General features: G+C 44.2%; 1 protein-coding gene across 1 annotated transcript; it reads right to left on the bottom strand.

Annotated features, from left to right (window-relative positions):
• Positions 1 to 990: 990 nt before the first annotated feature.
• Positions 991 to 20,644, bottom strand: mms22l (MMS22-like, DNA repair protein). Its single transcript, XM_070965863.1, has 26 exons — positions 20,571 to 20,644; positions 17,562 to 17,759; positions 17,116 to 17,241; positions 16,880 to 16,932; positions 16,255 to 16,342; positions 15,958 to 16,135; positions 15,631 to 15,724; positions 15,137 to 15,267; positions 14,618 to 14,731; positions 14,357 to 14,533; positions 13,618 to 13,680; positions 13,403 to 13,522; positions 12,862 to 13,097; positions 10,495 to 10,711; positions 10,081 to 10,370; positions 6,128 to 6,309; positions 5,626 to 5,776; positions 4,222 to 4,361; positions 3,824 to 3,960; positions 3,419 to 3,575; positions 3,109 to 3,254; positions 2,720 to 2,931; positions 2,347 to 2,513; positions 1,655 to 1,751; positions 1,305 to 1,472; positions 991 to 1,111 (listed from the first exon to the last, which is right to left on the bottom strand). Exons 2-26 carry the CDS (start codon positions 17,732 to 17,734, stop codon positions 1,036 to 1,038), a joined length of 3,693 nt encoding a protein of 1,230 aa, XP_070821964.1. The 5' UTR covers positions 17,735 to 17,759; positions 20,571 to 20,644; the 3' UTR covers positions 991 to 1,035.
• Positions 20,645 to 21,781: the final 1,137 nt, after the last annotated feature.

Raw genomic sequence — 21,781 nt, 5'->3', positions numbered from 1 at the left:
ATTTTGTTTTTTGCTTGTCCAACCACCTCTTTATTCTGTATAGGGACCCCGTTAGCTGCTGAGCCTGAGTATAAAATGCAGCACCCCCACATTCGTCCCCATCTCTTCCATCCGTCAACAGTCAGCTCAGAGCCATCAGAAGTGTCGTCCAGGTGCGTTTCAGACATGAATAATGTGTGAAGAGCACATTCTGGTCATCTCATTAACCTTATTCATGAGGCTACATATGTTTAAGTGAGCAAGAACTCCTGTAAACCTTTCCTTGGCAAAGTTGAAAGCGAGGGCGCAGTTGTGTTACTCGGACACGTGAAACTGCTGAGAAAGGAATGCCGTGCAGCAGAAAGCTGCTCGGGGGATGCACTGCAGTTTGATGAGGCTGGAAAATGACTAGCAATGACAGAAAATGGGACTTGGTGATTGTGGGAGACAGGAGTGAGACTTCATGTGATTAGGTGCAAACTAAAGCCGGATTGCAAGAGATTGCTGCGACTTGGAAAGGCGAGAGAGAGAATTGGAACAAACAGTACTCCTCTCCTTTACTCTTTTTTCTGCAACTGAACTCTTTGGGCTCGCCCACGACTGTCATCAAATCTGTAATTCAGGGTGCCAACTGAGTAGAGACAGATCCAGCACCTGATGGTATGAGCACAAGCGCAGACTATTTAATAGTCTGTGCTCACATTCCTCACTTTTCTCACCATACAGCTGAGAAGAAACGGTGCAGATGACGATGAGCACATATTTAATGTCACAATTAATCTCATTAACAGTGTATCTGCCCTTTCTTTACAATATGTACATTATATACAAGCTGGTGACATTACGCACATAGTTCATGATCGGAACATCAGTCTCACACATGAAGAACAATGTAAGCTCTTAATACACTAAGTCCATTGTGTAAGACACCCCTGTGAGGCACCACTGCTGATAACCACGTTAAGATATTAGAAAAGGAAAATGAAGTTTGGTTGGACTAACAAGTGGTTCTTGGAGCTGGCAACAGGTCCTGGAGCTGCTCCTTTGAAAAAAGCTTCAGTCTGCTTCCAAACTGGTTATTTCTGCCTGCCCACTCTCCCCAAGGAGGCACAGCAACTTCCTATATGCACTCCTGTTACACAGAGAGACGGAGCAGTCACATTAGTGGACACATTAAAAAAAAAAAAAAAAAAAAAGCACACAGCTACAGAACATTTCCACTTCAGTACATAACACCTGCTCATTGTCTAGACAACTTAAAAATAGTTTTAATAGCCATGAATGCAGTCTGTGTCTTGCGGGATGTGATTCATGTGCTGTCTCACCTCAAGGCGATGTTCTTGCCCAGGCCTCTCTTGTGTTCAGTGTTTCTCAGGCTGACAGACAGGTTGGGAAGGAGAGCTTGAACCACAGAGGGATCTAAAACAGCCACCGTCTCCAGAACACCGTATACCTGCCTGTCATAGACTCCCTCATTCTCCTCCACAAACGACCTGGGAGCATTGGGATCACACAAGCCGTAAAAACCATGGAGGAGAAAATAGGCTGTAATGAAATACAGATAGTTCTACTCTGTGACTACGACGCTGATATCAGGCTTTGTGCATGCTGTGAACGGCGCACAGCTCTAATGTACACGCACATATTTGTCTGTTTTGACGTTATTGTCAATTACCGTAAGACAGTGATCATCTGGTCGCACGGTCCCTCTGTAGAGGCAGCAGCACATCGCTCCACCACAAGCTGTAAGGACTCTGTGCTCGTCTTCCTCACTGCACAGAAAAAAACAGCCCCTCACTGATTACTACAAACAAACTTGATTGTCAAAATGTGTTTCTGTATAAATTTCCCTCACAGTGACGACGGATGGAAATCCTAAGCATGAAGGATGTGTTTGCAACCATCTTGCTGATAGTAAATACTGTGATTACAGCATTTATTGAGCTGATATTGAAGTGAAGCTGCAACAATTGCAGGCCTGCTCAGATTTATTTATGAAGAACTCATAAGAACATGATGTCAGTCATGACTGGCTGGAGCGTGAGCATCAGGGAAGGGAGAGAAAAACTGGGCTGACACCACAGCACATCCTCCTTTCTACTCATGAGAAGGTGGTCTGGTTTAAGTCAGAGAGCTGTGGTTCTTTGGATAAGTCATGGCGTTCAGTTTGTTTCTTCCACGGGGAAATGCTGACCCCCAGATCGCTAGACAAGGTTATTCTGACGACCAATCAGGGCCACAACAGGTGAGCCAAATGATGCCCTCTATATCAAAATCTGGAATGCTCTCTCACTCAATGAGAGAAGAAAAGCTGCACTTTACAAACTTCAGATTATTCTCTGTGCATCTGCACAAACATGATCTCACCCTGTGGTTCGTTGACCAGCATCACACAGCGCAGCAGAGAGGGGAGGGGCAGAGTGAGGAGGGCGGGGTCCGAGTCACCGTTTCGTCTCAGAAGCTCCAAGAGGATCATCAGGACTGATGCTAGCCGGGGTGGAGGGGCGTGACCTTTGAACTGCAGGAATCTCTCACTGTAAAACAGGACAGGAACATTTCCAGTAACGTTCAGTTCTGAAGAAGAATTGCACAGATTCAGAAATATGTTTTTGGACAAACAAATAACTGTGAAATCTAAACTATTATACATCCAAACACAACCTGGGTATGAAATTGATGTCAAAGCCAGGTGGCTGGGGGGCCACAAATGGCAAACAACATCCCAGTTCTAGAGACCTACCAGAGCACCTCCAGGATGGTCTTCCTCAGTGCTGCTCCCCGGGTGCTTGGGTTGGCCTCACAGGCACTCAGAAGCACTGGGTGGTTGGCAATGATGCCCATGGAAGGTGAGGCAGGAAGGAAATGGTCCAGATATCTGTGCGTAACAGAGCGGAGCTGCTTCTTCAGGAAGACCCCCTGAGTCTGAGACATGCTGGAAGCCACCGAGAGACCCTGCAGGAGAGTAAATTTAAGGCGTCACAATGGAAATGTGAACAAATTACATGAGTGTAATTATGCTTATGAGTGATGAGAGGGTTTCAGGTCTCTTTCATTGTACATCTGGACCGACCGTGTGTGTTCTAGCTGCCCACATGTTTATGATTGAGTACGATATATGTTTGCCCTGACCTGTAGATACAGAGGCAGGCTGTCCCTGAGTGCTTTGTCCTGCTGTGTGAGGTTGTGGGGGAGCAGCAGTCCATCCACAATGCGAAACAGCAGCTGCTGGGCTTTAGATGTGGCCAGCAGGGGGCTCCAATGCTTCACGATGTAACCTGAATCAAATGGAGACACTCACAGAGTCAGATGCACAGCTGTGATGCCTCCTTAGAAATCTCAGTGACTTGCACTACACTGTAAAACGAAAGAAAGGAAGAAAGTAGCTCTGAAGCTCTGTCCGTTGTGGAATGTGTCTGAAGTACATGGGCTCTGCACCTACCAACAACCCAATAGGACAGCTGCAGTCCCTCTTGGTTCTTGCTGACTAGAGAGGGTTTAATGTATTTCAGAATGTCACCAATGTAGTCCAGGGCTCTGGTCACCATGGCTGAACGCTCAGACAAAACCTGCAGTCCACTGTACACGCTGCCTACAGCCTGACACCACGAAGAGATAAGAAAAGAAATTCATGGAAATGTTTGCATGCAAGTACAGGCTGCTGTAGGAGAGACCAGATATGTACTGTAGGTCCTACAGACAAGGGAACATCTCAGGAACAGCTGGCAATGTCTCACTAATGTATTTCTTTTAACACTTGATCCACTTAATCCCAGACTAATTTACTCCAGATACACAAAGATACAGGGTTTATGTTTGTTGACGCCATTAACAGACCACAGTGTACCTTTACAAACATCTCCAGGACTGAAGTGGGCTCTAGCTTGGTGGGCTGCAGGCCGGCTCTCTGGAAAAGACTGTCCACCTCAGGAAGCCTCAGCACAAGCCGGGTCAGTTCACACAACTGGTCCTCCGCGGCCCGGCCTGGAAGCAACGCAGACACAAACACAAGGTATTTCAATAAGAAAGAATCCGGTATAAGACTGTTCTCCACAAAATCGTTTCAATTCTGAGAAGTGTTGGAGTCACAAAGCTTCAGGATCTGCATCTGAGTGCAGGAACATTTCTAAAATCTGTTGTCGGTGCAAAAAAGTGTTCATGATATTGCAGACATACATGTCTAAGTAGATTTTGCCTCGTGTACAGCAAATAGTTATTTATTTATCACACTGCAGAGTCATTTACCCGTCCTGCTGTCAGACCCATCCGCGCTCTTGTGAAGGTGCTGCTGCAGAACACAGCGGAACCAGGCCCTCACTGACATGCTTTGCGCTGAACCGGACACAACAACAGCAGAATGGCTGCTTAGTGAGGACACCAGCTCACTGGAAAAGACAGAGAGAGAGGATCATTTCACACAAATGCAAAGTATGTTGTTCTAAACAATTGCTGATGTGCTGGTCTTTGCTACTGATGAAGATGTGAAGACAGAAAGCACTCAATACATGAGTGGCAAGTTCCTGCATATATGCACACTTAACATTGAAGCTGGGGTTGGTAACGCTGGAGAAACCAGCATGAGTCAGCTAAATGTTTAAGGGATACAACTCCTGCTATTCACAAGAGTGTTGAGGAGAGGAAGTGATGAGAGGACCAGTTCATTTAAAAAACACATAAATTATGAGTTGTGAGTGCATGGGCAGAGAGTCTGCGGGCAGGCAGGTACTGCACACAGGTAGACCCGAGTGAAACGACTGGATGGGTTTATTACCGTCCCAGAAGGCAGATTTCTCCCACTTCTTTTGTCAGAGCATTTGATGCATTGATTGCTGTCGGATGTAAAGAGAATTTCAACAAATCTAACAAAAAATGCCTCTACTGTACATTACTAACCCTAGCTTTAACATCAGTGTTAAAATTCACATTTTATGCCTCATCATGCTGCCTGGAGAGGTCATATGTTTTTGTCTTATCGATGGATAGAAGAGATGGGGAGAATATTTATACCAAGTCAGAAATCTCAAAAACACTTGTCTCTAACCACAAAAATGCCTCTTCCCATCAGATTTCTCCTGGGACAAGGACAGAGGGAGGTGAACATTTCTAAGGTGTGGTACTTTAAAACAGTTTTCACATGAATGAATTCATGACTTCATTTTATAAGTTACATATTGCTAACAGCTCAGACAGCAGTGAATGAGGCTTTGTAGGCACTTCTAAACAATGAATACAAGGAGTGTCCTTGTTCAGGCTTTATATTCAGGTGTAGCACCTTAATATCACTTGACACTGTCTGAAGAGGACCTTTGAGGGTGAAATAGTCACGTTTTTTTTCGACCCTTGAGTGTAATTCTGAAGGTGTGCAACATTTTGTATTCTGGTTTCCTCATTAAACCTATTTTGATAACACCAAGGACACTCACTGTCTAATTTATTAATTAGATAGCACCAAATATACCCACAGGATTTGACGAAAAACAAGTTTGTCAAGCTGTGTCGACCATGATGAAGCCTGATAGCTGACAGGTACAGAAGTGTGCATCATCTCCATCTGACTGACCTGATGTCTTCCCATCAGGAGCGATGTGATAAATACGCTTTGTGACTGAGATATAAGCATGAGGGATGGATCTTAAAGGCTGACTGTACCCGTTTTGGAGCAGATGTGGTAGGTAGCGAGTCACCAGAAGTGGATGAACCATGTCATCCCAGCCGAAGCATTGCATGATGGACTGGACTGGGTTAGGCTGAAGGTCCTGAGGGGCAGAGCTGGGCATATCAAAGGCCAACAGGGTGAAGCCTGAGGAGGACGAAATTTCATTTTTGTCTGAATTAATAGAAAGTTGTTAGATGCAGATACAGTGTAATAAGTGTAAGCATGTGTCTAGATGCTTTTTTTAAACATGTTCTCTCAATCTTTATATCCTAAACTGTCTTATCCTCCTCCCTAACTACTAATGTTCTTCCATCTGCCAAACTGCCATTCAAATTCTTGGTGCGATTAACTAAAATGATCAGTGTCAGCCATCACAAATCCATTTCTGTTGAACTCTTGTCCAGAACTCTTTGCTGCTCTCGGCCCACCCTGTCTTCCTCCAGCCCGCTCTTCCCTCCACTCAGTGTCTTTTTCCTCTGAGTGGGCATCACTGACCTGCAGCAGCATCTGCCAGCTGTGATGGAGGGGTCTGAGAGAGGCGTAGGCTGCGCAGGAAGGGGAAGAAGTGTGACCACAGTGCTGCTGCTACCGCTAGGTGGCGCTCTTTCACCACACTGGTGGTAGCAGGAGCCCAAGACAAGGTGGGTGCTGACTGGACACTGCGCTGATGGACCTGTCTGAAAGGACACAGACACACACACACAAAGAAAGCAGATAAACAAATCTATCCGATGAAAAATCCAAACATAACACTCCCTCTTGTGTACAACACCCACACCCTCCAACTCCACCCTCTACTTTCTCAAATCCTTTTGCTCCCCCGTTTCTGCCTTTCACTCCTTCTTTATGTGTTTTTCCTCTCTTCTCTCCTGGGGGATTACTGGGTGCGACGGTGCGCTGCAGTGTGGAGCAGAGCAGGGTGGAGGTAGAGGTGGGGAAGGAGAGGAGGATATTATAGGCATAGAGTGGAGTCTAATGCTGATCCCCTGTACACAGACTATACTTTGGCTCTTCTGGCTCATCCCTGGCCCTGGCCCCAGCCGCTACAGCAGCCCCACAGTGGCTGGCATTAGCCCAGATAAGCAGCTGAAGGAGCTGTAATCTCATTTAGACTGGAGATGATCCTCCTGTCCCCCTCATTCGCCTGGATGGGGGTGTGGGGAAGCTGGGTTGAGGTGTGCTGGGGAAGAAGGAAAGGAACCAACCCCCCCTCCAACCCCCAATCCCATTCTCAACCATGCACTCTAGTCTGCTGCTATGGCACACATATACATGCACACACCTCAGCAGTGCCTTCCCTTCCAGCAAGGTTGCATCTAATCCAGAGAGAGCTGAGACAATCGATTAGAGTCTGAATTCATTAGCCTCGTTACTACTGCGGAATGGGCCTTTCACACCCATCAACCCTCATTGTACAAGACATCGTCTGAGACCCCACTTAATCCTCCTCACTGCGGCTTCTTACAATGTGTACACACAAACGCGCACACACGCTCAACGGCAACACACCATTAGGGACCCCGTTTAACCCCTCCTCCAGCTGCATCCAACATATAGATACATAGAATAAAACAGAGCATCCTAACAGTGACAGAGACACATCAAACACAGACCAAGGCACAAGCTGATCTTACTCCATGTCCACTCTGTTTAATAGTGTCCTTGCATCTCTATCAAAATGCATAAGTGTAACTGTTTCCAAATTTCTCAGTATATAACCTAACAGTAATTGTCCTTGACTTTGAAAAGAGAGGCTCAATATCCGGTAAAAGGTCTTAATGCTCACAAAGGAAAATGCTTCACAGGGAGACTTGTATTTTTTCAAGCCAATGAGACGGGGATTAATTGTTTGTACCGAAAAGGGATCCAACGCGGTGTGCCAATGCCAGCTCACCTCATCAACCAGCGACCCCTCTACCCCTCCCACAGCAGAGGGTCATGGGAAGGAATAAAACTGAGGAATTATGCCTGGGACTGGCTTCTTGCCTCAGCACCATGGCGATGGCTATCAAGAGTGAATGTTCGGACCCTCCACTGCCTCAGCCATTGGCAGTATAATTCTCTTAATGTGTGCAGATTCCACACGGCTCTCAGTAGACATAATGATGCACAGGCTAAATTTGCCAGGCTACATAATTGCCCATTAATTGTGTCACAGAAAAGGCATTAATCAAAAAGAGATACTGAGAATTGCCAGGCCGAAGAATTATGTTTAATTTGGCGGGACGGATTTGAAAGAGAGAGCATGGTACTTTTTTATTTGGTTAAATGGGTCAGTGTGGTCCGGGCCATAACACAGAGGGCCTCTGGGAGTTCTCTTCTCTCTCTCCTTGGCCATTAATGTGCAAATGTGTGCCCTCCAACCCCGAGACCTGAGATGGGAAGTTTGGGAATTAGCAAAGCTAACGAGATATCATGTTATGGGAGCTCGGCACTGAAATAAGAGAGGAGCACACGTGGGTTAGTGTTTCGCTTTTGGTGTGTGGGCAGGTGTATGTTAGCGCGTGTGCGTGTGTGTAGGGTGGAGAGGAGTGGAACATAGACACTGGAGAATTAAAGCAATCATACACCTACATGAATCAGTGTGGAGGGCTCGGCAACACTTAACTTTACAATGTCCTTATTCTAGTATTTCAGCTCATTTATTAACCTTTTGCAAGCAGTGTAGGTAAGTGGCCGTAATACTTTCAGTGCTTTGTAAAACTCCAGATGAACACAATATATTTTTAGGGATGTAAAAACTGTCAGAAACTACATGCATATTGAAAAATGTCGGGCTAACTGGATGTGTCTGCAGCACTAAGTAAACTGTCAGGACTACACTGAATGCCAATCAGTACCACAGTTTCTGATTTAAAGCTGTTCAAATCAATATTTTCTTATTAACGATGGATGAAATGACTATGTGTATAATGTGAGAGTTGCCGCTCGTTGTGTTGAACCCATAGATAATTATCACCCAACTCTACAGTTTCCTTCAGTTCTATGGAGCGTTTCCATTGTTTGGCTTTCCAATCAGCAACTTCACTATTGTGGTTCACTCTCCCCGCTCTCACAGTATCGTTTCCAGCAGCTGTTGGCTGCCGATGTCAGCAACATAGCTCTGAGAAATCCACTGTCTACTACCTGGCCAGCGCCAAATGATAGCAACATTAGTGACCAGATGGTGAACATAAAAGAGCATTTAGTAGATAAAGAGTCAAATATTTCCCTCTGGAGTTAATGAAGACCAAAACAGAGGTTAAAGGTAAAGGTGAATTTTGAGTTTGCATTGGCCAGGTAACCAGACACATGACCGAATATGCATTGTGTAACATTGTGCTTACAGCTTCTTCCGCTGCCCCAAAGAGGCCAACAAAAATAAATCAGCGCTGGTTTATAATAACATTGGCACATTTAGACAAAGCTGTATTTAAAAAAAGCTCTTGCACAGGTTCTACGTTTAGATTTGGCTTCTTTTGTTAAATAAAAATAAAGGTTTTGTAGAAAACCTGTATTGTTCTGGTATTGCTACAGAAACTCAGGTACTATATCAGCACAGGTATCAAACATGTTTTTGACACCCAGAAACCAAGTGCAGCCAAAGCCCTTGGCTTCTAAAGCACGGGTGTGTTTACACTGCAAATATGACTACATGTAGACGTGATGTCAATCGCATTTTGAAGATATTGAGGAGTCAAAAAGTTTAAAAGGACTTATTTTGGGCAATTTCATGCATATTATGAACTACTTGCTATAAGGTTTATAGGAAAGTAAATGATTATTGCAAAGGTGACGTTCAACTCTTTATCAACAGATATAACTGACAATATACACACGGACTTGTAGTCTCACCTGATTTGTATCTGCTGTTACTTCTGTTCCCACCTTTACCTCCCCACATAAACAGACACTGTTTCAGCTGTGGCTCTCTGACCTTCAGCTGGGGTCGATCCTGTAATGCACACCCGTGTCCTACAGCTGAACCCGTCCTGACGCCCTACTGACCATAGTCTCTCGACATGCCCACAGCACTGCTGCCGTCCCCATGACGACAGGAGGGTCCATGGAGGGTCCCTTGGGCCTGTAACTCAACTCAGAGCTCCACCAGCACCTGGTGAGGGTGACCTGGGGGCCACTAGGCCTACTGAGACCAACAGGGGCCTCAATGCAACACAGGGTCTTTACAGACACTCATTGCTGCTGAAAGCACAAGCCGCCTATTGTCAGTATGACAAGTGAGTGGACTCTGTGCTGGGTTGGGAAGAGCAGAGGAGATCACTCCCCTCTGCTGTAGCCACTTATCTGATTTTAATAAAAGCTTAGCTTGGTCTTGGCCAGAAAACATTTGTCTGAATGTGTCCACTATTTGTAAGGGAGCAGCTATCAGTGAAAAGAAGGAATGAGAGAAACTGAGAGAAAGTAGGAGATACCTGGGAGCTGGTGAGTATTTATGGCAGCTGTCTCACCTGAGCTGGGCGAGGACAATCTGTAGAAAGCCCAGGACAGAATTCAGCTCTGATAGGCGGCAAGCAGGCAACAACCAATCAAACCCTTCGTTGAGCAGCTTTTCCTCCGACAGGCTGAGACTGGTGCTGGTCTCGAACACCTCAGCCACACCCTCTAGGTATGAGCCGAGGGGCCCCCAGAGGGCCAGTTTGCGAGAGACCTCTGTGGTCTTATTGTAGAACTCTTTGGCTGTATGATTAAAGGAGGAGGCCAGACAGCTAGCCTGTGCACCAACATCCAGACCCCTCTCCTGGAAAAAATATCAGATGATGTCAAAAAAAATCTTAAACTGGTGGAATCTGCATGTTGATAAAATCCCTTCTTGTATGCCCCACTACACACTTCCAGATTACATTTCTGATTAACAAACTTACCCGGAACAACAACAGCAGTGATAGCTGTCCCCTCCAGACCAGGGTGCGGTGGCCAGGGGGGCATTTAGTGGGAAGGAAGGAAAGAAGCTCAGTGGCTCTGCTGGCCACATCCTCCAGCTCTACCTGCCGGGCCACCACCAGAAACAGCAACAGGAAGTTCATGAGGCCTGCCTCAGACAGCTCCTGCATCTTCTTTGAGGAGAATTTGGAATAGATCCTGGATGCAGAAGAGAATAATAGAGGCAGGAAGAGACCAACTATTTTTATTATTTTTTTTGTACATGTGGCACAATGGTCAGCTGGAAAAAAAAGATCAAGATTACAATGTCTTCTCTTTGCAGTATCACTTAACAAGGCAACAAAATGATTCGTTTTTTTTATCCAATTCAAATTTTTCTTAACTTCCACTGACCAACTCCTCAGAGGTGATTTGTTGTTCTGAAACCCCTGACTTTAAATGCTGACTAACTGAACTTTCCACCCCCGCCGTGCAGCACACCACCTGCCTCCATCACCCTCTCAGCTCCAGGGGAGAGGCCGGGCTGTCCAGCCTATGTGTGTGTATGTGTATGTGGGTGAGAGAGAAAGAAAACGCAAGAGAGGGAGTAAGCAGGATCTAACAGCGTGCTGGGTGGTTCTCTCACCCAGCACGCTGTTAGATCCTGCGGGCACTGTGGAGAAATGCCTTTAAAGATCATGTTAAATGTCAGAGACACTCAGACACACAGCAGTAGGCGCTTGGTCCCTCTCTCTACAGCCAAACCAATTTACTGCAACACCAGAGAGAGATCAATAAAACTGCACACTCACATGCATTGCCACACATACAGCTTGCTGTTTGCTCGCCCGGCAGGAAAACACAGAAGGCTGGAGCTGCTGTTTGGGTCAAAACACAAACAGCGAGCATCCCAAGACAAACTCGGCGTAAGAAGTATGACTGATATAAAGGAGTGGAGAAAATGGGAGAGGAACTGAGAAAGACCAGGTTAACACCGAAATCAGCTTAGTTACACCCACAGAGGACTATAAAAGGAGAAGGTGGCCAAGCATGCAGTCAGAGTGTGAGGGGAGGGAGATTTAAATAGATGAATGGGTAATATGTAACAGGGATATAAGCAGCACGCTGGGAGGCAGCAGTGGGGATTTTCTGTGTTCTCCCAACCTGCCTGTCTGTTTGTTTATTCCGGACAGCTTTTTTTTCCGGAGGCGAGCAGATGCTCCTAACTCCCGGCACTGGAGATCAACATGCTCGTCGCGGGTGTCCCGCAGAGCCCAGCCAGGAGTAGGAACGCTGCCGAAACGTTGTAGTGATAGAGCCGGCACGCCTCACGCCTCCTGAGGGGGAGGAGGTAGTGGTGAGGGGGGGTGAGGGGGGGGTGGGGATCTGGACCTGTCCCAGCCCAGTCTGGTTGTTGCCAAACTTCCTACCACCCACATCTCCCCACTCCCCACCACCCAAGCTCCCCTCTCTATCCGTGTTGGAAACCAACACAGCTTCGTTAAGGCGAATTAACCGCCACGCTCGTTAGCTAATTAGCCCCCATGTCTGCAGTGCTACTGAGCACATTCCAGACAGAGGGAAGTCATTAGGCGGATTTATCTACGGCTGCCTCTCTCTGGCGCCCAGCCGGCCGGGGATATAGGATGGTCCATCGCTCGGTTCTGATGTGCACATGAGCTTGTTATCTTACCTCTCTTCTTTCTGATTTTCCTACACAAAGACACACTCTCCCACCATCCAATGGCCTCACACACTCTGAAACCATGTCACTGCTCTAGGGAGCAGGTGCAGTATGTGTGTGTGTGTGTGTGTGTGTGTGTGTGTGTGTGTGTGTGTGTGTGTGTGTGTGTGTGTGTGTATGTGTGTGTGTGTGTGTGTGTGTGTGTGTGTGGTGTCTGTGTATCAGTAGGAGGCTCCTTGGCTCTGGTCTGTGCTGAAGAGCAGGTGGTTGACTCCTGAGACACCTGCTCCACTGGGGGGCCTGAGTAAATATCAAAGACGCACAGGGAGACTGTGGTGCACCTGGCACGCACACAAACAAGACTGAAATGCATGCTAGTGTGCAAACACACATGTTGTTTGTGTATTCATGCAAGTATGCACCTACATACACGCACACAAATCCAAACAGCACACTGAACACATCACACATTAGAAGATCAAGGGGAAGAGAGAATCCTACAAAGCCTAGTCCTGATTAGTAATCATTTCTCACAGCTTTTGCTCCATGGTTTCCCTTTTATCTTCTCTTCCTCCAAAAAAAACTATATGTAATATTTTGTTGAGTCAACTGCCTCGCTGCGAAACCTGCTTTTCATGGTTACAGTGAGAACTGCAAAGCCTCCCAGCCGTCTATCCATCCTTACCTTCCTTTGATCTGTCTCTGTGGGACTCCACCAGCCCTGTCCTGGGCGAGGCACAGGGCCAGCACTCGAAGGAAGATGTGGAAGGAGTTGGCTGAGCGGTAGAGCTGGGTGTGTCCTGGAGAGCGGAGGTGAGAGGGAGAGCAGCAGCTGCGGGCCTGCTCCAACAGAGCCAGAGGCGTCTTGTACAAAGTGCCCATGCCAGACATCCCAAGCCAGGGCACAGTGAATGGAGCGCACTGGGGTGGAAGGACAAAAGATAATGTGACTGTACAGGTCTTGATAAAATGATTGCACGCTTTGTCTTTATTGTTGCCAATGAGAACAAAATTCTTAAAAACAAAGGGAAGGCAATGAGATGAAAGAATATGACATATCTCAAAAAGTGGTGCTAAGGTTCATTCATATTATGAAAGCAAGCTAAAGGTGGTCTGATTGCAGTAGATATGCTTCAAATGAGGCAACATATCAAGTCTGAGCAACTTTTATTCATCAGTCACTGCATCGTTTCATTTCTTTGTTTTCTCTGTACATTTGTCCTCACCAGATTCTTGCTGTAGTAATCCCAGAGGGTGGAGACAGCGCTGGTGCTTGGTTCCCACAGCAGACAGAGACTGAGACAGCAGTGGACATGCATCCTGATCTGCTCCTCTGCTAGACCTCCCTGTTATTAGACACACGCACAAGCTGCTTAGTTTACTCTGAAAATATGAAATCTATTGTATAATTATGTAACTAGAGACTAGAGGCAGTGCTGACCTTGGGGTGACAGGTTAACTTGAGCAGCTCCTCCACAAAAGTCCAATTATCCCCCAGATGTTTCTGTGAGCACAGATCAAATAAGATGACGCATTCAAAAACTATACTGAACACCTTAATTCATTTTTTAATCATACTGTAAATATGGGAATAACTGGTGAAAAGTCAATGTGTCACCTGCGTTCATATTTAAGACTCAAGTAGACAAGTCCTGCTGTCAGAGGACCTGCTATAGATAATGCAGAGACTCTGTCAACATCTGTCAGCCATCTAATTTTTCTCTTTTCACTAATGTGTCTAGTTTTGGCACCAATTATTCTTATTAAACTGTCAACACAAATTAATTCTAAAACCTTATTTTAGAAGTGCAGAAGAGTCTTGGATGAGAGGAAAAAATGTCCTCAAATATTCAACTTCTGAGAAGGATTTCTGTCTTCACATTGCACTACCTGGATGCATTATATGAACCTATGTACATTTTTAGTAGAACAAAATTGAAAACAATTAACATTATCAAAACAAAGCATCTTTAAGACTTTCAAGCTATCTAGAGTGAGCCAAAAAAAAAAAAAAAACTTCATTTAAACAAAAAGCCACTGAAAAAGAATTCCCAGACTAACCTGTCAGAAATACATCTCTCTGTATTTCCCCGTGGTAAGACTGGGAAACACTTTAATTTTTATGCCCAGGTTATTTTGCAATGCAACATCTTAAGGTGTCAACATTGTGAGTCTCTTACCTCGTCCTGCAGTGTGCCATTACGACAGTACTGGCCTAACATTGCTAAGTGAGTGACCATCCACCATGTGAATCCCAGAGGATCCTTACAGTGGGTGGGGAGGCCAGTGAACTGCTCTGCTGCCGGCTTCCCTGACACCAGAGGCCTCAACAACGAGTTCATGTAGCTCCAGAAAGACTAGAGGAAAGCACACGTTGATTAACTTTGCATGAACAGCCATACTTCAATGTGTGACGATGAACATATGTGTATTTGTGTTACCTGTGTGTGCAACGCTTTATTCCTGTATTCCAGAAGGTGCATGAGCAGGACCCACAGCTCTTTGGTGCAGGAGCAGAGGTTGTGATGGCTGCTCAGTGCCTCTGTAGGCCTCACCTAGAAATCAGCATTTAACATAGTCAGCCCCCAAATGCAGCTTTATTCTAGATAAATGCATGGGGTCCATTACTGACATGAAGGTTATACAATGAGTTTGATTCAATTTTGCAATACTCAAATTAGTCAGCATGCAAAAATATGTCTTTTATTATTGTCATTATTATCTAGTACTGATGCTGTTTGAGTCTTGTCCACCCTAAAAGGATAATATTCTGGGAACATTTTGCTGGCATGTCAGAAGAAAAATTCAGATTGGGCAATTGCTATCTGCCATTTCAGTCCAGTACTAAATGTGGTAATGAGTATATTCAATACCAGGATAGCAGCTTTTTCCAGCTAAAAAAACAACCAAGAAATCCCACTGATACATGTCGATGTAATGTGTTGTGGCCAGCCGCCCACCTTGCTGTATTTGCCTATGGCCAGACCAGTGAGGTCACACAGCAGACTGCACAGGTGCTCTTCAAACAGACTGGTATCAGTCAGGTTCTCTCCCGTAAGGTTCGCAAACTGGTGGGCGTACACCACCTGACCTGGAGGGAAGAACAGGTAAAATTACACAAAGCCTGTTTCCACGATAATGACTCACTATGAGCTGCAAGTCAGAGGATTATTGCCCGCACTGCTGGTTCTTAGATGTCATACACCAGTCAGTGTACAATCCTTTTAAGTGGCTTGTAAGAAGAGAGAATACAGTATGTCTCTGTAGAAGAATCTATGCAACAATTCCCTACTTTCATGTTATTATGCAGCTTTCCAATGGAGTGGATTCCAATGCTACAGGCACAATCACAGTACCTCTAAACTAAAACATAGCACAAGTCCCAGCTCACATTTCAATATCTCTAGCTTCAATTTCCCATCTAAGCATGATGTTGCTATGACTGGACACCGACCGTGCATCTTGTGACCAAGGAGGTGAAGGATCTCCAAGACCGACCAGTGGATGTCAAGATGAAGGTGTAACAAATGCCAAGAGGGAGGAAAAATCTGTGGGAGGAGTACAGAGCACCAAGTTCAATGTAGAAAAATCAACTGATATTTCCTCAAGTTATAGCAAAGAGGTTCTGGGTGATGGAAACTCTTAGTTAAGGGCTGTGAAAAAAACTGAGATCATAGAAGTCATTCCTCATATTTCCTTTGCTCTGTAAAACTTAATTACATTTACACCATCCACAATTTCTCTGTTGCAACAGCAGCTGATGCCTATTTATCAAACACACCTTTCCCTGGTTAGACATAGTGAAGGCAGCCTGAACGTTGGCAGGCAGGTCTTTGAGCCGTCCTATGAGAAGAGTGATGCCAAACAACTCCTCCAGAAGAGCAGAGGGGAGCTGAGCCTCCAGCTCCTCATAGGGGTGTAAGTGACCTCCATCCAGCAAGCTGGACGGTTCAAGGTACCTGAACGGATACAAAAGGACATGCATGTCAAAAAAAACATGCAGTAAAAGTTGACATTATAACATATAAAAACATTTAAATTAGTAGCACCACTGCTGACAGTAAATACACTGAATTACCTGTGAAGGAAGACTTTGACATACTGAAGAAAGGAAACGCACTGCTGTCTGAGGTCCTCTGCTTCATAGTGGAGGTTGCCTGCTTGACCTACAACACATGAGGGATGTTGTGGGAAGTGTTCCTGAATCTTACGTAAAGCATGCCCACTGTGTCAGATACCAGACATGACTCAGACACTAGAATTGAGCTGAACAATGCCTTTATACCAAACTCATTTTTTGGAACAGCTTGTTAATTACTGTGCTCACTCCACCACGCTGTGGCTCGCTGCTTAGACCAACTGCCCTTCAACTTAAAGGTCTTGGGTTTAACCTTCAGCCAACATGATTTCAAGTTTATAATTTGAGACATCGAAAGGATCATAATCATTTTTTCCCCCTGTTTTCTTGATGTAAACTGATGCTGAAATCCACTCTGTGCATTTGATATTTTAAAACAACAATTTCGTGTTTACACCATAATCATTATTTGACTGTTTGCCAATGTATATGAAAGTATCTGGCTACCGCATGACGTGTTTATTTCTGAAGGCAAATAATGGCTTAATGTACGAACAAAGTATTGACTGGAAAACTCAGACTGATGATTTGCTAGATATGGATTACATATTGCACATCATCTTACCAAAGTCATGTGAGCTGGACTGCACCAAGGTCTCCAGCCTGTAAACCTTTTGTCTGAAATAAACGAAAGACCAAATAAGACCAGTGGACAGGGTGTCAAAACAAATTAGGTCTAAATTAAAAAACAAAACAAAAAAAACATCAGAGTAGGGTGATTGTAGCAACATTAATTAACATTAAAAGTGCGTTTATTTTAAAAGCACACTTAACTGAGATCTGTTTTACATCTTGGCTTACCTGAACAGACCAAAGAGCAGCTTTGTCGATTCCACCAGTGCTGTCTCTGTAACCCAGGGGAAGCCAAAGATCTCCACGGTGTCTGTCTCATACTCTGCAGGGGCTGGGTCAAGACGCAGCAGCAGCCTGTAGGTACGATCAGTTAAGACTTTATTTACTAAGGTTATTCTACCACTGAGACATCTGCTGCCACCCCGTTACAATGGCGGTGTCTAGGATTTCAGTTGCTGTGCTGAAAAAATCCAAAATTGGCCTTTGAAAAAAATCAACGGAGTGTGTGTTGGCAGAAAAATGACCCAGTAACTCGGGTTAATTCACAGATGTTGCTGTCAACAGTTTTCATTGGCACCATTTCTCTGGGACAAAATACACAGAGTGAAAATGGTTGACCTCCATGTGGGAAAATGTTTTTTTGTGATAATGGTGAACTGACAGTGTTACTGTACCGTTTCAGGGAGCCTCTGGCGGTGTATCCCTCCGTGGAGAGTGCTCCAGTGGGGTCCTCCTTTGTTTCAGAGCAGCAGAAGCATGGTGGTCGGGCTGCAATCAGCTCACACAGACTGTCTGATGCGAAGGGAGAGACTGGTGGGGTGAGGGATTGGCTGAAGTCATCTGCCATGGTGCCTCTGCAGAAACAGTATCACCTTTAATCACAAAAACATGTTAAGACGTTTCAAGATTGTTACACAAAACAGAGGCAACATGGTGCAGTAGACGCAGACGAAAGTAGCAGGCATCCACACACTGTACAATATGAAAGCAGATTAAATCTAAACATACATAAAATAATGTTTAAAGCAGCATTAAATATAACTTAGCTCTCATTATAAGCGTACATATCTTAAGGTGCTGCTTCATTACAATAAAATACACATAACGAAGTTGCACGACAGCACTGTGTAACCTTAAGTATTGTGTTAATCAAACAGCTGTCTATCAGACAAACGTGATGTTTCAGTTGTACAAACAAATGTTAACCTTCAAAATCCGGTAACTGATGTTGCCTTGTTTCCAAACTAGCGTCAGTCAGTCACTTTAACAGTAATGTCCACACAGATAACACGCAACGATACTTTACACATACACCTTACGTGTGTAGAAGTACTCGCAGCAGCTATAAAGGTTCACGTTACTTCCCTCTACGGTGTGTTTGTTTGCCGGTAGATAAAGCGACATCATTATGTTCGTGTTAACTAACATTAACTCTCCAGTTGCTAGCTAGCATCTGCTTAATGTCAAATGCACAGTTAGCGATAGTAAACTGACAGGAAAACGAAACACGGGTGCACCTCCAGAGACAAAGACGTTATTGAAATACTGACAAACCTTAAATTATATTTCCGCTTCTTTTATGAGGTATTCTGTCAAATTAAAGCAAAGTACGAAGATTACGCTCCTGCCATTACTCCGTTGTTTGGGGTTTCAGTCAATCCCGCGCGTCCACAGCACGCATGCGCACCATTGCTCCTCGCTCGATGATTGGTCTGAAGTTTCAAAGTGGGCGTGGTCTACTTGTATCGCTCGAGAGACAACAAGAGGTTTCCCTGCAATATGTTTCCTTCGTTGCGTTATTTCTCCTGCGTGTGTGTTGCTGTCGTATTTACTTTTGTCCAGTCGTCTCGCCCTTGTTTCAACGTCTTTCTTTCTGTTTCTTATTTATGCCAGTTACAGGTCTGAGCTCTGTTTGTAACCTCACGTGACTTAAAGTAATTTAATAAGTTAAAAAAATGTCTATTTGGTCAAATATGGAGGCGTAGTCGTAGTTTAATTTACACAGAAGCTATCAGGTATAGGTCTAAAGAAACGCACGCGACATATACTGCTTAATGTGTCGAAGATGTCTAAGTTATTATCACTAAAACATCTTTTAGCTCACACTTCCGTTGCTAATAAAAGGCCTTTAAGCACTGAACCAAAGCTCCTGCTCCATGCTATGACTTTTCTAATAAGCTGAGCTATGTCAAAGGTGACTTCTTGTCCCCGTTGTCACTGTAGGGGTCCCAACCAAATGAATACAAAAATAATGCAGCAGTTTAAGTGGAATTTTAACCACGCTAACCCTAATTTCCATATGCAGATCTCTCTCCCAACAGTCCCTCTCGCCATCACACCATTTCTTGCATTCTAATGCATTCTCACATCTTTACAAAATCCCCCCTTCTGCCACACGCCGTGGATGTGCTCGTTTTGTCGACAGTTATTTCTGCACGTTTGACGTGTCAAGAGAGGAGATGCACGATAGATGCGGCGTTTTGCATGCTCTGCTTTGCACATTTTATGACCAGCAGTCGGTGGAGACAATAAAAATGGACGCGTCGGGAGATTTTTGTCTTCACGATTCATCGACCCGCCGCTCTCCTTCCAACAGGAGGCAGTCCGTCTGTGTGAATACTCTGTCGTCTCGATTGGAAAGGTAAATGCTTTTTTCTGCTCCTACGCTACATTCAATCCTTTCTACTTGGAGGGAGTGAGATCTGAACCTGTTTCATTCCCCACCCCTCCCCTCGCCCTCAGATGTCGACTCGTTTCCAGGTTTTGATGCAGGTTGGACTTTCTTGTCTGTCAAACCCCAATTCAGGATTTAGGACTTAAAATGTAATGACTGCAAACTTGATTCATACCATTCTCTGGATGTTCTCTCTAGAAATCCACCTCATCCTTATGTATTAGCACCAATATGAGAGGCTTTGCCTATAATGGATGCAATCGGACTTAAATATGTTAAGGTAATAACGCGACGTTGTGATTACTTGCAGCCTTTTGAGGCTTCCTGATAAACTTAACAAACTGTGTGTAAAGGAATACTGTAGCCAACATTAGGATAACCACTGACAGACTACTGGAGAGGCAACATCTGTTGAAAATCCTCCCCCTTAAAATATAATGATAGTCAAAAACATGTACCCACAGAAGTGCATGTGCAAAACCTGGGCTGGTACACCTAAATGGAATGCAACCACTCTTAATATTATTAGCAATGCCTGTGATATCTGTGAAACTCACAAAAGACAGTGGAATAATCAGACAAGTCAGAAATAATAAGGCGTATTAAATAATTGAAAAGAGTTTAATAAGAAATATAAAGCTTTAGACATTATACATAACCCAAGCAGCAGTTCCTATTTTACTTTCAATTTTCACTATTAAATGAGAAAAGGTGGCACTGTGCCACTGGCACATGAACTAGTGCCTGTGTGGATTTGTGCCACTGGCACTGGATGCCTTTTGTCCTGTGCAAATACACAGTTTACAGTATGTTCATATTCTTATTGCAAAGGCAAAACATTTCCATTCAGTCTTTGGCTTTACTGCAACTGTATCATTACATAAACCTATGCAAATAAACTTCAAAATAAATGGCCAAAGAAATCACTATTTGGACCCATACAGCAAACAAACAAACATACAAATAAAACATGTCAAATGCAAAAGAGGAAAAGAGGGGCATGACTCACCAGGTCTACTTTTTCCATGGAAAGTTCTTGCTGCTCTGTTTCCGGCTGTCCTCTATGCTTTTGCACAGCCCGAGTGAAGTCTTTTCATTTTGATCTGCATCTGTGTCTTGAGTCTGACCACTTAATAGACATCAGAGAGGAAATCGTCTCGACAAAGGCATCTGAGCCTGGTTGGGTGTCATGGAGAATGCTCCGATATGTCTTGCACTTTTAGCTAATGTGGCCTTCCTGTGCATATCTTTGGAGGCATGCTGAGTTAGGTCATTCTCATCTCTGCAGCCAACCGAAAATTCCCCACGACATAAAGTGCAGAAGGCTTCAGTTGAGTTAGCGCAGACAGGCTTAACCTATGTCCTTTTTACTTCTCTTTGTTTGTTGTTGCTCCACAGTCTTTTCTTTTTTCACAGGTTTATCTGTATTTGCCTATGCCAAACTTTTTTTTTTCTTCCCGTATGCAACAGCCCAATGTACAGGACAATACAGCCCATTCTGTCTACTTGCAGCTAACCATCTTCATGGAACTACACCAGCCATTGCAGGTGTTGATCTTAAATTAACAAATTTTGCTGAAATAAAAGTAATAAGTGAAACCAGATACAAGCAAACATTATGCTGTATACCTCCTTTCAAATTAGATAGATCAGATCTATTGGTCTTAATACTGGATTTGGTTTACCAGTCAAAAATTGGACGCACTTTTTCTTTATTTTTATTATTTTCCACAGCGTAGATTAATACCGGAGACATCAAAGCTATGACATAACACATGTGGAATCATGTAGTGAGCATAAAAGTGTAAACAAAGCGAAATATGTTTTCTATTTTAGATTCTTCAAAGTAGCCACCTTTTGCTTTGATTATGGCTTTGTACAATATTAGCATTTTCTCAGCTTCAGGAGGTAATATATTAATAAACTTTATTTGTATAGCACTTTTCATACAAAAAATGCAGTTCAAAGTGCTTTCCAACAATGTAATCACATGCACCAAGTGCTTCACATAAAAAAGAAATATAGAAATAGAAAATGAATGTAAAATGAGCTGGATAATAAAACCCACTTGACAATAAAAGTAAAGAAAAGGTAGGATAAGGATGAAAATGAAAAGAATGCATAACGTAAGATGAAAATAAAACCACTGAATAACAGTTATGAAATAAAGTTAGGAATGCATACAATCAAGTAAACTACTACAATTTAGAACAAGTGCAG

The sequence above is a fragment of the Chaetodon trifascialis genome, chromosome 7 (assembly GCF_039877785.1).
Source record: "Chaetodon trifascialis isolate fChaTrf1 chromosome 7, fChaTrf1.hap1, whole genome shotgun sequence".
NCBI classification, from domain to species: domain Eukaryota; kingdom Metazoa; phylum Chordata; class Actinopteri; order Chaetodontiformes; family Chaetodontidae; genus Chaetodon; species Chaetodon trifascialis.
Note: the sequence above shows the minus strand (reverse complement) of the source record. Positions and strands in the feature narration are given on the sequence as shown.

Coding starts and splice junctions, on each gene's coding strand:
- mms22l (XM_070965863.1), bottom strand. CDS start 17,734: ATGGCAGATGACTTCAGCCAATCCCTCACCCCACCAGTCTCTCCCTTC. Junction 13,098..13,402: donor ATTACTACAGCAAGAATCTG/GTGAGGACAAAT, acceptor CTTCCACCCCAG/TGCGCTCCATTCACTGTGCC. Junction 1,112..1,304: donor GGCAAGAACATCGCCTTGAG/GTGAGACAGCAC, acceptor TCTGTGTAACAG/GAGTGCATATAGGAAGTTGC.